At 43.4% G+C, this 18,318-nt stretch overlaps 1 protein-coding gene across 1 annotated transcript; it reads right to left on the bottom strand.

Annotated features, from left to right (window-relative positions):
• Positions 1 to 280: 280 nt before the first annotated feature.
• Positions 281 to 12,578, bottom strand: LOC136387048 (uncharacterized). Its single transcript, XM_066358111.1, is given in 4 exon segments — positions 281 to 384; positions 387 to 2,269; positions 9,406 to 11,793; positions 11,795 to 12,578. Coding segments are annotated over 4 exon segments (5,154 nt in total). The 5' UTR covers positions 12,574 to 12,578.
• Between the last annotated feature and the right edge of the window lie 5,740 nt (positions 12,579 to 18,318).

Below are 18,318 nucleotides of genomic sequence, written 5' to 3'. Positions count from 1 at the left end.
CCAAGCTGTGTCCCTATCACGACCGTCCCGGGGACAGACATAAAAGTCAGTCGTCCTGAGAGTCGAGCGGAATTCTGGGTGAGAGCACCCAAAGCCTACAGTCCCTATACCACTAGTTGGACATTCACATTTCCCGGACTCACAAGGAGGAGGGTTACCCGGGTCTGTGGTTGGGATATCCCAAGTTTCTAGCCCCGCCGCGAGCTGACAAAAGTCTGGATACAGGGACGGCCACCAAGTCCAGGGGGGATGGTCATTAGAAGTCACTTTTCATACTATATTACTGGTCCCCGATATCACCTGCCATGTCTGCTGGGTTGGTTGGTGGGGATTTGTTGCGGCGGCGGACATGCAGCTTAAGGGGATTATCTGTTTTCTCACTGTCCACTGGTCATCAGGAGCAGGAGCAGGCTTGAGGTGTGAAATATGGATCCAAGCTGCGATGCCATCGACCCTTACAGCAGTGGGTGTGATGAGGAGGACTTGGTAGGGTCCTTTCCAGTGGGGTTTGAGGGTCTGGTGTTGGTGTCTCCGGACGTAGACGAAGTCCCCGACTTGGTAGTGATGTGGGGTCCCGTCTCCTGCCGGCTGGTAAAGGTCAGACAACTGCTTCCATAGGCAATGTTGTACTCTGGTCAGGGCCTGTAACCTAATGGACAAAGGGGTATTTTGGATATTTAAGTCAGAGGGGGATAAATCCCGAATAGGCGGAGGGGTTCCAAAAAGTATTTCAAAGGGGGTTAGGTTAGTTTTAGCAGAAGGGGTATTCCGAGCCCGGAAAAGAGCATATGGTAGGAGCATTACCCAATTTCTATGGCCAGTATCTATGACTAATTTAGTTAAGGTCTCTTTAATTGTTCTATTCATTCTCTCTACTTGTCCTGAACTTTGGGGTCTATAAGCACAATGTAGTTTCCAATTAATCCCCAATATTTTGGCTACCCCCTGGCTTACCTGGGCCACAAATGCCGGTCTGTTATCAGGCCCTATTACCTTTGGAAGGCCAAATCTAGGAAAGATTTCTTCCATAATTTTCTTAATTACTACCGCCGCCGTCTCATGTTTGGTAGGGAAGGCTTCTACCTATCCTGAAAAGGTGTCTATAAAAACTAAGAGATACCTTAGTCCATACTTGGCAGGTTTTACCTCAGTGAAGTCTACTTCCCAATATTGGCCTGGTCTGGTGCCTCAGAGACGGGTTCCACTGGTTCCTTTTGTTGGGTAGGCATTTACCATTTGGCAGGCTTTACAAGCTTTGACTATTTCCTTTGCTATTTGCCTCTTCTCGGGGGTGGTCAATATTTTATCATCTTGAAGCAGTTGTAACAGTTTGTCAGTCCCAAGGTGGGTAAGATGGTGGGCCATCTGCAGGAACTTCCGAACATCCTCAGGTTCCTCTAAGTGGGTCAGGGTGGGGGATGGCTCTGCTTCTATAGTGAGGATGTGGGAGGCAGTCCTCATGGCTACCACTCGAGCCTCTTCATTTGCCTTCCTATTGCCTTTGGCTACTGGGTCTTGCCCTTTCTGGTGCCCAGGGCAATGGACAATGGCTAGCTCCCGTGGGAGCATGATAGCATCTAAGAGGGCTAGGATTTCTTGTTTGTGTTTAATGTCTTTACCTGCTGATGTAAGGAGGCCCCTTTCTTTTTAGATTGCCCCATGCACATGTGCAGTAACAAATGTGTACCTGCTGTCCGTGTAGACGGTGGCCCGTTTACCACTAGCTAGTTCCAAAGCCTTTGTTAGAGCTATTAGTTCTGCCTTTTGAGCTGAGGTTCCTGGGGCAAGTCTCTCTGACCAGATTACTTTTTCCTTGTCTACCACCGCAGCCCCAGCTCGGCGTTCTTTTTCATACAGAAAAGTGCTTCCATCAGTATACCAAATTAAGTCAGATTGTGGCAGTGGTGTGTCCCAGAAGTCTTTCCGGATCCCAGCTTCCTCTGCTAGGATATCCCTGCACTGATGGTGGACAGTTCCCCCCTCCTCCCTGGGTAGCAGGGTGGCTGGGTTCAAAACAGTTGGAGAGCCAAAGGTGATCCTGTCTTTATCTAACAGGAGGCTTTGGTAATGAGTAATGCAGGCATTAGTTAGCCAGTGGTCTGGAGGTTGTCTTATTCTGCTTTCCAGGGCATGGGGGGTGACAACAGTCAATTTCTGGACCAGAGTCAGTTTGTCAGCATCTTTGACTAGGAGGGCCACAGTGGCAATCACCCGTAGGCACCCCGGCCACCCTTTTGCAACTGCATCTAACCTCTTAGAAAGATAGGCAGTGACGTCACGGAAATGGTGCCGTGAGCAGCGCTTCTGACAGATCTCCCCAAAATCTCAACAAATTTATCAACTAGATACAAAAAAATATATCCTCGGAGCATCCCGGAGTTCCACACACACACACAGAAAGCGAAAGGAATGTTGCCAAGGAGGGAATATGCCTGTGCCAAAACAGGCTACAAAGTGTGGAAAGCCTGGATTGAGTGGTCCAACTGAATGGAAGGCGCTGAACAGTCACCTTGACAACAATTGACTCCCAGCCCCACCTGATTACGCTGGAGGCTCTGACTGCCAGAGCCTTACCCAGAGCCTTGCGCTGAGTGAGGATAGAGTGGGGATTTCCCAGCTCTTTGAGCCTCTTACTCCCCAGACAGAAGCAGTGGCAGCCTCATAGCTGGATCACCAGGCTGCTAATTCAGGAAAGGGAGACTAGGGGAGAGACTCCAGGAAAGCAAACTCTCTCATTGTTGGACTCTGCAAACGCCAACAAGCCTTGACTACCAGCGAGACTAAAGCCAATTATATGACATTGCCATAGAATCCCATCAACTGCAAATCCCTACCTAAGTGTGACACAGGGGCAGAACCTGGGGTTCAGAGTCATCGACCAGGAAGAGGGAGAGAAAAGAAAAAGGAAGAAGTTAACCTCTCAAAATCAAGAAAAATCCACAGAATTTATAACTTGTTCCACTAATTCTTTGTTGTTGTTGTTTCTTTCTTCTTTCTTATTGCTTTTAATATCATTTGTATTTCCTCCACCTCGGTCCTTTTATTCTCTGCCCATCTTATGCTACCCTTTTCTTGAACTACACTACCCATGAGTGTTACATTTTATTTCTTTTCTTCATCCTTACTATCCTTTAGGGTTACACTCCAAAACCCTTACCTCTCACTCTCTCCCCTTTTTTTTTCTTTTTGTTTGTTTTTTGTTTTATTCCCTTTCCTTTTTTTCTTCCTTCATTTCTCTCTTTTTCTTATTTTTTTCTTTATATTCATTTCTTCTTTTCTCCTTTTACTTTTTCTCCCAGTTAATCCTCAATCATGAACAAATTATTTAATTTGGGACTCAAGTTTTTTTTTTTTTCTTTTCTGCTTTTGTTCTTGGTTTTCCCTTATTTGTTTGTTTTTGTGGCATTTTGGGTACTTTTTACATTGCTTTTTAACTCACTAGCATTCCTCCCAACCCAAAGTCTCCATTGTATTTAGTCTTCACTCCACTTAATACAACAGATTTTTACTTATTATTTTTATTTTTTTCTTCTTTAAATATTATTATTTTTTCTCTCTTTTTTCTGTTTCCCTATTATCCCTCTCATTATATCTCTTAGTCGACCATCACTTACAAGCAAATCATTTTATGCTTGTCTAAGATATTCTCCCTTTTTTTTTTGTTTTTTTTTTGTTTTTGTTTTTTTTGCATTTAGTAGGTCCCGACTCCCTTTTTTGCTCCTTGAACTCTTCACCCCAAATCAAGCCCTCTGTTATAGGCAGTTTTTGTTCCATTTAGCATAATATAATTCACAGATCATCACGATATTTCCCTAAAGAGGTGAGAGGAGGGGAGGAGAAGAAAGAAAAAAGGGGGAAATAATAAATTATTACTTTTTTTGTGTGTGGAGTGTTTTCCCTTTTTTTTCTTTCCCTTTTTATTCTTTTTTAATTCTAATTAACACTATCAACGAGATCACCTTCAGATGCCAATAAGAAAAAGGAAATAGAATATTATGGATACAAAAGATAGAGAGGTAACACAAATAAATGTGGAAAAATCTATGGAGAAAAGATTTAACATATTGGAAGCCTTGGAGCCAAATGACAGAGAATTTAAAATAGAAATCTTAAAAATACTCAGAGATATACACGAAAACACAGAAAGGCAATTTAGGGAGATCAGAAAACAAGCAAGACCATCAATGATCACAAAGAATATATTACCAAGGAAATTGAAACTATAAAAACAAATCAAACAGAGATGAAAAACTCAATTCACGAACTGAAAAACGAAATAACAAGCTTAGCTAATAGAACAGCCCAGATACAAGATACGATTAGTGAAATAGAAGACAAGCAACTTAAGGCACAACAGAGAGAAGAAGAAAGAGACTCAAAAATAATAAAGAACGAGAAAGTCCTACAGGAATTGTCTGACTCCATCAGAAAGAATAACATAAGAATAATAGGTATATCAGAGGGAGAAGAGAAAGAAAATGGAATGGAGAATATACTCAAACAAATAATAGATGAGAACTTCCCAAGCCTGTGGAAAGAACTAAAGCCTCAAATTCAAGAAGCAAACAGAACACCGAGTTTTCTTAACCCCAACAAACCCACTCCAAGGCACATCAAAATGAAGATGACACAAACCAATGACAAAGAAAAAATTCTCAAGGTAGCCAGGGAAAAGAAGAATACAACATATAAAGGAAGACCTATTAGATTATCATCAGATTTCTCAGCAGAAACTCTACAAGCTAGAAGAGAGTGGACCCCAATATTCAAAGCCCTGAAAGAGAGAAACTTTCAGCCAAGAATACTATACCCATCAAAGCTATCCTTCAAGTACGAAGGAGATATAAAAACATTCACAAATACAGAAAAGATGAGAGAATTTATCATCAGAAAGCCCCCACTCCAGGAAATACTAAAGGGGGTTTTCCAACCAGATTCAAAGAACAAAAGAAAACAAAACCACAAGTAACAGCTCCACCAAGAAAACAATAAAATCAAACTTAAACTGTGACAACGAAAGAAAAAAAAAGGGGAGAAAAGATGAAGATTAACAGTAGCAAAGGACGATGAAGCGTAGAAATACTCATAAGAAAGGGTACTACAATGAATATGGTAGATACCCTTTTCATTACTTAATGATAACCACCCTTGAAAAAACCACCACAAAAACACTTGACTTAAAAAAGGTAGCAACAGAAGAAAGAAGTATGGAATACAAACAAACAAAAACAAACAATAGAAAAACAAAAGAGAAGAATCAAACAAGATATAAAACTAACAGAAAGCAATTTATAAAATGGCAATAGGGAACCCACAAGTGTCAATAATTACACTAAATGTAAATGGATTAAATTTACCAATAAAAAGACACAGAGTAGCAGAATGGATTAAAAAAGAAAATCCAACTGTATGCTGCCTACAAGAAACTCATCTAAGCATCAAGGATAAAAACAAATTCAAAGTGAAAGGCTGGAAAACAATACTCCAAGCAAACAACACCCAAAAAAAAGCAGGTGTATCAATATTCATATCTGATAATGCTGACTACAAGACAGAAAAAGTACTCAGAGACAAAAATGGTCATTTCATAATGATTAAGGGGACACTGAATCAAGAAGACATAACAATCCTTAATATATATGCACCAAACCAAGGAGCACCAAAATATATAAGACAGCTACTTATTGACCTTAAAACAAAAACTGACAAAAATACAATCATACTTGGAGACCTCAATACACCGCTGACGGCTCTAGATCGGTCATCCAAACAGAGAATCAATAAAGATATAGTGGCCTTAAACGAAATATTGGAACACCTGGATATGATAGACATCTACAGGACACTTCATCCCAAAGTGACAGAGTATACATTTTTCTCTAGTGTACATGGAACATTCTCAAGAATTGACCATATGTTGGGCCACAAAGACAATATCAGCAAATTTAGAAAAATTGAAATTGAACCAAGCCTATTCTCTGATCATAAAGCCTTGAAACTAGAATTCAACTGTAAAAAAGAGGGGGAAAACCCCACAGAATTGTGGAAACTAAACAACATACTTCTAAAAAATGAATGGGTCAAAGAAGAAATAAGCGCAGAGATCAAAAGATATATACAGACAAATGAAAATGAAAATACGACATATCAGAATATCTGGGATGCAGCAAAAGCAGTAATAAGAGGAAAGTTCATATCACTTCAGGCCTATATGAACAAACAAGAGAGAGCCAAAGTAAACCACTTAACTTCACACCTTAAGGAGCTAGAAAAAGAACAAAGACAACCCAAAACCAGCCGAAGAAAGGAGATAATAAAAATCAGAGCAGAAATAAACAAAATAGAGAACAGAAAAACTATAGAAAAAATCAATAAAACAAGGAGCTGGTTCTTTGAAAAGATCAACAAAATCAACAAACCCTTGGCAAGACTCACCAAGGAAAAAAGACACAGGACTCAAATAAATAAAATCCAAAATGAAAGAGGAGAAATCAGCACAGACATCATAGATATACAAAGAATTATTGTAGAATACTATGAAAAACTATATGCCACCAAATAAAACAATCTAGTAGAAATGGATAAATTCTTAGAACAATACAACCTTCCTAAACTGAGTCATGAAGAAGCGGAAAGCCTAAACAGACCAATCAGCAGGGAGGAAATAGAAAAAACTATTAAAAACCTCCCCAAAAATAAAAGTCCAGGCCCAGACGGTTATACTAGTGAATTCTATCAAACATTCAAAGAAGACTTGGTTCCTATTCTACTCAAAGTCATCCAAAAAATTGAAGAAGAAGCAATACTTCCAAACACATTTTATGAGGCCAACATAACCCTCATACCCAAACCAGGCAAGGATGGCACAAAGAAAGAAAACTACAGACCAATATCTCTAATGAATACAGATGCTAAAATACTAAACAAAATACTGGCAAATCGAATACAACAACATATTAAAAAAATAATACATCATGATCAAGTGGGATTCATCCCAGAATCTCAAGGATGGTTCAACATACGTAAAACGGTTAACGTAATACACCATATCAACAAAACAAAGAACAAAAACCACATGATCTTATCAATAGACGCAGAAAAGGCTTTCGATAAAATACAACTCAATTTTATGTTTAAGACTCTCAAGAAAATGGGTATAGAAGGAAAATATCTCAACATGATAAAGGCCATATATGATAAACCATCAGCCAACATCATAGTAAATGGCGTAAAACTGAGGACTTTCCACCTTAAATCAGGAACACGACAGGGTTGTCCACTCTCTCCACTCTTATTTAACGTGGTGCTAGAAGTTCTGGCCAGAGCAATCAGACAAGACAAAGAAATAAAAGGCATCCATATTGGAAAAGAAGAAGTAAAGGTATCACTTTTTGCTGATGATATGATCCTATACATCGAAAACCCAAAGGACTCCACAAAAAGTTTACTAGAAACAATAAACCAATACAGTAAGGTCACAGGATACAAAATTAACATACAAAAGTCCATAGCCTTTCTATATGCCAACAATGAAATATTAGAAAACAAACTCAAAAAAATAATCCCCTTCACGATTGCAACAAAAAAAATAAAATACCTAGGAATAAACATAACAAAGAATGTAAAGGACCTATATAACGAAAACTACAAGGCATTGCTAAGAGAAATAGAAAAAGACACAATGAGATGGAAAAATATTCCTTGTTCTTGGATAGGAAAAATAAATATAATTAAAATGGCCATATTACCCAAAGTAATATATAAATTTAATGCAATACCCATCAAAATTCCTATGACATTTTTTAAAGAAATGGAACAAAAAATCATCAGATTTATATGGAACTATAAAAAACCCCGAAAAGCCAAAGCAATCCTAAGGAAAAAGAATGAAGCTGGGGGCATTACAATACCTGACTTTAAACTATATTATAGGGCCACAATAATCAAAACTGTATGGTATTGGCAGAAAAATAGACACTCAGACCAATGGAACAGAATAGAAAGTCCAGAAATAAAACCACATATATATGGTCAAATAATCTTTGATAAAGGGGCCAACAACACAAAATGGAGAAAAGAAAGCCTCTTCAACAAATGGTGTTGGGAAAACTGGAAAGCCACATGCAAAAGAATGAAACTCGACTACAGCCTGTCCCCGTGTACTAAAATTAATTCAAAATGGATCAAAGACCTAAATATAAGATCTGAAACAATAAAGTACATAGAAGAAGACATAGGCAATAAACTCATGGACCTTGGTTTTAAAGAACATTTTATGAACTTGACCCCAATGGCAAGAGAAGTGAAGGCAAAGATAAATGAATGGGACTACATCAGAATAAAAAGTTTTTGCTCAGCAAGAGAAACTGATATCAAAATAAACAGACAGCCAACTAAATGGGAACTGATATTTTCAAACAACAGCTCAGATAAGGGCCTAATATCCAAAATTTACAAAGAGCTCATAAAACTCAACAACAAACAAAGAAACAATCCAATAAAAAAATGGGAAGAGGACATGAACAGACACTTCTCCCAGGAAGAAATACAAATGGCCAACAGATATATGAAAAGATGTTCAGCTTAATTAGTTATTAGAGAAATGCAAATCAAAACTACAATGAGCTACCACCTCACCCCTGTTAGATTAGCTATTATCAACAAGACGGGTAATAGCAAATGTTGGAGAGGCTGTGGAGAAAAAGGAACCCTCATACACTGTTGGTGGGAATGTAAAGTAGTACAACCATTATAGAGGAAAGTATGGTGGTTCCTCAAAAAACTGCAAATAGAACTACCTTATGAACTAGCAATCCCTCTACTGGGTATATACCCCAAAACCTCAGAATCATTGATATGTAAAGACACATGTAGCCCCATGTTCATTGCAGCTCTGTTCACAGTGGCCAAGACATGGAAACAACCAAAAAACCCTTCAATAGAAGACTGGATAAAGAAGATGTGGCACATATACACTATGGAATACTACTCAGCCATAAGAAATGATGACATCAGATCATTTACAGCAAAATGGTGGGATCTTAATAACATTATACGGAGTGAAATAAGTAAATCAGAAAAAAACAAGAACTACATGATTCCATACATTGGTGGAACATAAAAATGAGACTAAGAGACATGGACAAGAGAGTGGTGGTTACCAGGGGTGGGGGGAGGGAGGACGCAGGAGGGAGGGAGGGAGAGAGTTAGGGGGAGGGGGAGGGGCATGGAGAAAACTAGACAGAGGGTGACGGAGGAAAATCTGACTCTGGGTGAGGGGTATGCAACATAATTTAATGACAAGATAACCTAGACATGTTTTCTTTGAATATATGTACCCTGAATTATTAATGTCATCCCATCAACATTAATAAATATATATATATATATAAAGAAAGATAGGCTACTGGCCGTTTCCAGGGTCCCAGAGACTGAGTCAATACTCCTTTAGCTATCCCTTCCTTCTCTTCTACATAGAGAGTGAAAGGCTTCTCTATGTTGGGGAGTGCCAAGGCTGGGGCTGACAACAGTGCCCTCTTGATTTGGTCAAAGGCCTTTTGCTGTTCATCTCCCCAGGTATACTCAGTTCCATCCTTTAACAAGGGGTACAGAGGGGCGGCTAGTGCGGCAAAGCTGGGTATCCATAGTCTGCAAAAACCTGCTGTGCCCAAGAACTCCCTGAGGCCCTTCCGATTTTTCGGAGGCGGGATTTGAGTAACAGTCTTTTTCCTGGCCTCAGTTAGCCATCTCTTACCGTCTCAGAGAGAGTAGCCCTGGAAGGTGACTTCGGATTGACAGATCTGGGCCTTTTTGGTGGATGCCCGGTATCCCAGTTTGGCCAGTTCGACAAGCAGTTTCTCAGTTCCCTGTTCGCACTGCTCTATGGTGGCAGCTGCAAGTAACAGATCATCAACATACTGCAACAGAATTACCTCAGTGGTGGAGGCTCGGTAGGCACTCAAGTCCTGGTGCAGTGCTTCGTCAAAGATGGTGGGAGAGATCTTGAAGCCCTGGTGTAGCCACGTCCAGGTGAGCTGTCCACTGAGTCCGTTCTCAGGGTCAGTCCATTCAAAAGCAAACAGAGGTTGACTGTCCTCATGCAGGTGCAAGCAGAAGAAGGCATCTTTCAGGTCCAGTACTGTATACCACTTCCTGTCAGGACTGAGGGTACTGAGGAGGTTGTAAGTGTTCGGGACCGTTGGATGTATGTCCATTACCCGACTGTTAACCTCTCTCAAATCCTGAACTGGTCTATAGTCCCCTGTCCCTGGTTTCTTCACTGGTAGCAGGGGGGTGTTCCATTCTGATTGACAAGGCCTCAGGATCCCTTGTCCTAGCAGCCTCTGCATGTGAGGTCTAATGCCTTCCTGGGCCTCTTTACTCATGTAGTATTGTTTGACCCTTATGGGGGTGGTGGAGGGTTTTAAGTATACTACCACCTGAGGCCTTTGTACTGCCAATCCTGGCCCTGCCGTTTCTGCCCAGGCCTCTGGGAAGCTCTGAAGCCACCTGTCTTCTGTTGAATGGGGTCCGGGGGCAGGGGTCTCATATAGTTTATACTCATCTTCAGCAGACAAGGTCAGCATGGTCACAACAGGCTGACTGACAAGAGGGTTACTGAATCTTACTTCTGGTCCCTGAGGTTTGAAATCAATACTCACCCCCAACTTGGTAAGCAAATCCCTCCCCAGCAGCGGGGCAGGGCATTCTGGTATGACCAGAAAGGAGTGCTGTACTTTTCCCCTCCCCAGGTCCATTGTCCTTTTAGTTGTCCATGACCTAGGCTGGCATCCATTTGCCCCCTGAACCAAGGATTTTTTGTTTGAGAGGGGACCCAGCGGACTCTGCAGGGTGGAGTAAACCACTCCAGTATCTACCTCAAAGTCGATTGGTGTCCCCTCTACATTGAATGTTACCCTGAGTTTGGGGAGGGGGTCCGAACCCTGATGCCCCTAATCTGCTAGGGCAAGGATTTCCTCAGACTTCTTTTTCTTCTTCTTAGGGCAATCCCTGATCCAGTGTCCTTCTTCTTTACAGTAGGCACACTGGTTAGGTCCTAATTTTGGTTTTTGGTTTGGGCCCGAGGTACTATGCTTTCCTCTTCTATCTTGTTTCCCTACTACAGTAGCCAAAATCTTTGTTAACTCTTTATTTCTCCATGTATCTCGCTTATTTTCCTGCTCCTCACGTTCTTTTTCTAATCTTTGCTCCTTTTCCTCTGCTGTCTCTCTTTTATAGTATACCTTATCAGCTTCCTTGACTAAATCTCTCAGAGCCATGTCCTGTAACCAATCCATCCTCTGGAGTTTCCTCCAAATATCAGTAGCTGACTGTCCTATAAAAGCCATAGCCAGTGCCCCTCTCTGTTCTTCAGACTCAGGGTCGAAAGGGGTGTACCTCCTATAGGCTTCTATTAGTCTCTCTAGGAATCTGGATGGGGATTGCTCTGGCCCTTGAATTACTTCTCTTACCTTAGCCAAATTAGTGGGGCGTCTCGCCGCCGCTCGGAGACCCATCATCAGAGTCTGGCGATAGAGTAAGAGTCGCTGCCTACCTTTAGGCGTATTAGGGTCCCAGTTAGGCCGCCTCAAGGGAAAAGCCTCATCTATGAGGTTGGGAAGTTGAGTAGGACAACCATGAGGTCCAGGAACCAATTTCCTGGCTTCAAGAAGAATCCAGTCTCTTTCTTCTGAGGTGAAGAGGATACCTAAAAGTTGCTCGCAGTCATCCCAAGTGGGCTTATGGGAAAACATAAGAGACTCGAGAAGGTCAGTAAGTTTTACAGGGTCCTCTGAAAGGCGGATTATTGTTTTTCCAATTGTATAGATTTGAGGAGGAGAAGGGCCAATACTGAAGCGCCGGCATGTTCCCCCCTTGGCCTTCAGAGACAGGGGGTCCGAAAGGTCGAAGGGGCAGGGTGACGGCCACGTCATTTGGGGTTTGTGCTCTCCGGCTCCGGGTACCTTGGGCTGGACGCTCCACTGATGGTGCCCGTTCGTCCTGATGTGGGGCCCCAAGCTGGGGACCAGCAGCGCTGGCAGGGACATCCCTGGGATAGGGAGGCGGGAGTCCCGAATCAAAAAGAATAAGGTCAGTTTGAGATTCAGGGAGAACAGAGGAGGGAAGGGGGGGATACAGGGATGAAGCAGGCGCCATTGGCTCCGAAGGTTTGAGTGGAAGCATAGAGCAGATGTCTGGATGAGTTAGAGCAGGTCTGGGAGGGCCCGGAGTGGTGGAGAGGGTTATTGGAAGGGAGGGTGTAGGGGGAGGAAGAAAAGGTCAGAACCAAGGAGGAGGGTTGTCGGCCAGGTCTTCCCAAACCCAAATATAAGGCTGTTGATCCGGATGGCCATGAGGTCCTGGATTGAAGACAACTGCTTTAACCGCCTTTATGGTGTCTTTATGGAAGGTTCCAGTGGTCGGCCAACCTACTCCGAAGGTGGGCCACTCGGAGGCACAGAAAGTCTGCCACTTGTGCTTTTTAACAAGAAGAGACAAATTATGGGCTCGGGCATCCACCTCAGACCAATGAGACAATGTCAGGGACAATGGGGTAGAAGGACCTTGTCCCATTTTAATTTCAAAGAGAAAGAAAGACAGAAAAAAAGTCACAAAGAAAACACTGACAAAAACAGACAGACAAAGCCAGCTACGCCGTGATCGACAAAATGAAACTAAAAATAAATCTAGCGGTCCGGACCAACGAGCTCGGTTGGAAACTGGCAACAAATCTACAGATTCTGTCTGAGAAAGCAGATGGACTTCCAAGTGTCCTTGGTCGTCCTCACACTCCAGGGCGTCCCCCAGATTCGTGGCCTGCGACCCCCTGACACGTCTGTCGGTCGCAGCCAGGAGGGACTCACGTCCCTGCCTGACAGCCACCGCCAGTTTCACTCACCAAGCATCAGGCGTTCGTCTCATGGTCTGCGAGGAAGCGGAATCTCGGTGGAACCTCCAAATGTTGACCGAGGGCGCACCACGAAGACTCTAGACCCAAGTGTGTGGGTAAAGCAGAAGAAAAAGTTTATTACACTCGCGAGCGGGCTCAAGGCAAGGAGGTAGCCAAGAGCACTCTCAGTCTTTTTGCAAGGGCTTTTATACTTTGGTAGGCAAGCAAGCAACCGTTTACAGAAGCTGAGTTGGCAGTTAGTCGTTAACCCTTATCCTATCTTTATCAGGAACACATACCTATTTGGTAAGCAGTTTCGGTTGTGGTCGAGCTGCCTCTGGTGAACTAGATCTAAGCAAATTTCTCAGTGGTTTATGGTAGGGAGCAGTCAATTCCTGCTTTCTTTAATTTTAGTCAAAAGGTCAAGCAGAATTTTTCCACTCACGGTTACAGTGGAGTCGGAGGATGGTGGGCCATCCTATTTATTGGTGTCTCACCAAGACAGGAAATCCACAAAAGAAGACAAGGGAAAAGCAGTAAACCAGCTTTTCCCATGAAGGGCAAGGGATCAGGGAAGCCCCTGCAATTGTGATAGCAGGAACTGTGTGAGCCAGCTCCTGGTCTGTCCCACTTTATAGTATACAAAACCAAAACCCCTTAATCCAATATACAAACAAAGAAGTCTCTGATACAAAGCCACTTACCCGAGGCATAATTGGATCCCCCATGAGAGTGCACCACCCAGATTATACAATCAGTCAAGGGTATGGGGAAAAGCCTGGTCTTAAAACTAAACCCTAGGCTACAATGACCCTGCCTGCCCACAGTCCGTCCCCCACACCCAACACAAATCACAAGCGAGAAAACACATATATCCTATTTACAAACTCATTTGACCAACACCTGCACACATGAGCAATACAAATATTGATCGACTTATGACCTATGTAACTTACGAACATTCAACTTTACGATCACAATCACTAGCCACAACTGATCCACATCTGGCAGCACAAGTGTTCCCCAGCTGAACATACGACAGTGCGGACCAGCTTCCAGCAGCACTACCATCTCTGTATGCACCATTTCAACTGTTATCCCAGACTTGGTACAGCAATTTGTGTTTTGTGTCCTGGATATGTTTCATCAAACCCCTCCCAAGATGTCTACCAAGAGGAAATTGTCTTTGCAAATATTAAAACAGTTGTACTGGTAATGCAGTATTTTACTTAAACCTGATGAATGTAAAAATAAGAAACAAAATGGTGTAGAGATGATACAAATGGCATAAAATGAACAAAGAAATTATGATATATAACAATAATGAAAGAAAATTAGGGTAAAATATGACTTAAATATTTCTATAACATCATATTACAGTACTGTACATATAGCCTACTCAACTTACAACCAAATCATGTTACAACCGGTCTGTCAGAAGCAATCATGGTCATAAGTCGAGCACTAGCTGTAAAAAAAACCTGACAGTCCCCCACTTTCTCACTTTCCTTCAGAACCCACGTTAGTACATCGAATGCATCTCACCTTCACGCCACCTGGGCGACCACCTCCCTTGGAGTCTGGATGGGGGTCCCCACATCTTCACACCGTGGGGCCAGACTGCACGGTACCTGAGACTATGGCACCTCTCTTCTCCCCACCGCCGGCCTCCCACCTCCTTCCCGCGCCACGGGCCTCAGGGGGGGCCACCATGCCCCTTACCATTCTTCTATGTTTCAGGGACCCATTGAAATAGAAAAAACCAAGGATTTTATAAAATTAAAAATCAACTATTTAAAAAAAAAACTATTCATATGATACAAACACAAGCCAGAAATTGAGAGAACACCTTTATTCACTATGTACTTGATGAAACATTTCTCTTCCACAAACTGACAAAACTACAATGCATTTCTGATCAATATTCACATAGTACTCTAAAACAAATAGCCCCACTGCAAATGAATTAGTATCTAAACAGACTCCAGGTGGAAGAACACAGTGTGGACAAAAAAGGGTTCAGTGGAATGGGACCTCCTCCTGATTTGATAGAAATTCACAAATTGAACAGGTTGAGGTGGGAACTCACACCCTTGGGAGATCACTTCTTTACAAAAAGGCTTCTCTTTGCCATGACTGAGCTGTGTCTGGCCACTCTGTGCATCAATAGGATCATACCTTTGACCTGGCCCCTGACAGTCCCCTCCTGCAAAACTGTGAGAGCACAGACTCTTCCCTACTTGCTCATCTCATCCGGCTCTGACTCTCAGGCCCTCGTGAAATCTTCCCTCCTTTCTTTTATTTCACATGCATTAAATAAATTACCTCTCTCGCTCTCTCACACACACTCTCTCTCCACCCTCTAAAATAAATAAAACAAATGAACAAACAAACAAGTAATTTTTAAAAAAAGACTGTATTTGCCTGGTAAAAGCACATATGGGAGTTGATGCTTTCTGCTCCTCCTCCTTCTCTCTCTGTCTCTGTCTCTCTCCACTCTCTAAAATGATTTTTTAAAATAAAATAAATAAATAAAAAAGAAATTGCTATGCTGAGCGTCTCTGCAGGGTTGAAGGTCTTCATCGCAAACGTTAAGTCACTTAAGTTCAAATAAACTCCTAAAAAATCCCGTTTTCATGTTTCTTATGTTGAGAAGAGCAACTACCTAACCTTGCAAAAAGAAGCTCTGACTGATATATAACATCAGGAAATGACAACTTCAGACTACAATAATATGGCACCCACACCTATTAGAATGGCTAAACTCCAAATATGAACAGTCCTTATGTTCTCATGAATTCACTTTTTAATTCCTGGACGTCCCCTGAAGATTGAGCCTACATGCTTGGCATATCAGAATGACACTCTACCTAACTGAGCTACTCAGTCAGGACATAACCATGGCTTTCAACCAACTCTCTCATTTAGGGTTAGAAAATACTGTAAGGTCTTTTTCCCCGCCGAGAAAGAAGGAAGGGGCTGGAGCCACAAAGTGCGGAATAATAAAAGGCTTTATTGAGTACAGAGCGCTACCTGCCTGACGAGGTTCTCTGGTCCCAGGGGACAGAGACCCGAGGAGTCACAAGGTGTGACCTGCGTGAGAGATATTTAAAGGGCCCCTAGGGTGGTCGAGCTAATATGACATGGTGAAATCTCACTGGCTGACAGAGGTGTCACTCTGTTCCAAAAGGCTCCTGGGAAGTTTCTTTTGGCACACTTGGTTGTGGGCAGTCCTAGCCAAAATTCCCAGGAGGGCCTGAGTTCCCCACAGGACCATCCCTCATTATTCACCGACCTTACATACTGACCTTTTGTGTTAAATAGAATACGGGTGCCATTTATTCATCTGGCTACTTCCTGCTGATTAGGGGCATCATGGGGAGGGGGAGATCAGAAGGTGGTGGCTTTGAGAGGTGTCAAGAGGAACATCTGTTTGGCCTTGACTGGAGAAACTTTGCGAATGCAGTCCTGTAAGAATTTAAAAAGAAGAGGAGTAATAGGAAGATTTGCATGGTCCAGCCCTTTGGTGAGCTGGAAATGGATGGAGCCCAGTGGTTCCAACTGCCAGTGGTCCTGTATGGAGGCAAGCTTGAGGCAAAACTGCATGTCAGGAGTGGCATAAAAAGGGGAAAGGAAAGGGTACCATCCATTCCCATAACCAAGACCCATGAGGGAACTAGAGGTCCAGAGTGTGACGGCAAAACAGAGAAGGTAGCCCCCGTGTCCACAAGAAATGAGATGGACTTATCCACTAGTTGCAGCATACCCTGGGTTTTCTGAGTCCAGGTCGTGTCCTAAGAGTTTGAGCGATGCACCCACCTGGCTGGATTGGCCTCCCCATTCGAGTGGCTTGTCCTCCACATAGAGGCGCTGAGGAAAAGCCTGTTGCCCAAAGGGGCAATCACTCCACCAGTGACCAGACTGCTTGCAGTCAGGGTAAGGCTCAGTGGGCAGCCACGGGCAGGGGCTCTTCTAGGACCAGTGACCCTGCTTGCCAGACTTAAAGCAAGCTGCTGGTGGGATTTCTATTTGTGTCTTGAATTTGGGTCAGGTTCTTCCTGTGCCTTGCTGCTGTTGCTTTGCCAGCCTCAGGGCTGCCACAAGAGTCTGAGTTTGGAGTGTTACCTTCTGCTGCATGTGGGCCTGGTGAATAGCCTTGGCCTGTTTCTACTAGTTGGGACCATTAAAAACTTTAAATGCGGCCCTGGCCGGTTGGCTCAGTGGTAGAGGGTCAGCCTGGTGTGTGGAAGTCCCGGGTTTGTTTCCCAGCCAGGGCACAAAGGAGAGGCACCCATCTGCTTCTCCACCCCTCCCCTCTCCTTCCTCTCTGTCTCTCTCTTCCCCTCCCACAGCCAGGGCTCCATTGGAGCAAAGATGGCCCGGGCACTGGGGATGGCTTCATAGCCTCTGCCTCAGGCACTAGAATGACCCTGGTTGCAACAGAGCAACACCCCAGATGGGCAGAGCATCACCCCCTGGTGGGCATGCTGAGTGGATCCCGGTTGGGTGCATGCGGGAGTCTGTCTGACTGCCTCCCCATTTCCAGCTTCAGAAAAATACCCCCCCAAAAAAACAAAAAAAAAAACTTTAAATGCCATGTTCACAGTCTCGGATAGGGGTTTGGGGGTTAGGATAAAAGGAGGGGGGCTCCTAGGGAGCCGGGCACCCAGATCTTGCCAGGAAATGCTGGAGCCAAAGGCAAGACAGAGCCAGAACTTCCTGCAAGTTGATTGGGGTTGGGCCTTGGGGTCCTGCAAACCAGTGTAAGAGCCAATGGTAGGTGGAGAATGGCCTGATGGAGGAGGGGTTTAAGAACACAGTGAAAAAGGGAAGGGCCCCTGGCCAGCAGGGGAGGAGAAAGAGAGACTAGTAGTGGTGAATAAGAAACAGGATTTTGCAAAGGGAGGGGAGGGAGCTCTCCGAGGGAAGAGAACAGAGCAAAAGAGGTCTACAGAGGGACCAGAGAAAAGTCCCGAGAGAGCGGCGCCCCCGGGGGTCAGGCAGGAGGAGAAGAGAGTTGGGATTCCATGAAGAAGGAAAGATCAGGAGTAGAGATTTTAGGTGAGATTTCTCTGGCCAGAAAAAGGCCTGCATGTAGAACAAGTGGCACAGAGATTAAGGACGGGTTCACGAATAATTAGAAGTCCTGAATGTAAGAGATCTCCAACCAGCTCCCAGCTTTTTTTGGCGATAGTTAAATTGGTGAGGTTGTTAAAACTGGAAGTCCCTTCAGGAGGCTAATTCAGTGGTTTTGTGACCTGGCCACAGCAGAGAAGAACAGTTTTTTCTTCTTTAGGGAGGGAGATTCCTGTGCCCCTGCGGCCACCCTCAGTCCTCGGAGTGGTCAGATTTGAGTATCAGCATCCCAAAACTCAACTTCTGGCTACAAACAGATGAGGTAAAGTGGATGTGCTTGGGACTTCTCCACA

This window comes from Saccopteryx leptura, unplaced genomic scaffold, assembly GCF_036850995.1.
Source record: "Saccopteryx leptura isolate mSacLep1 unplaced genomic scaffold, mSacLep1_pri_phased_curated manual_scaffold_54, whole genome shotgun sequence".
Taxonomy (NCBI): Eukaryota; Metazoa; Chordata; class Mammalia; order Chiroptera; family Emballonuridae; genus Saccopteryx; species Saccopteryx leptura.
The sequence above is the reverse complement of the archived record's forward strand: the minus strand, read 5'-3'. Positions and strand labels throughout refer to the sequence as shown.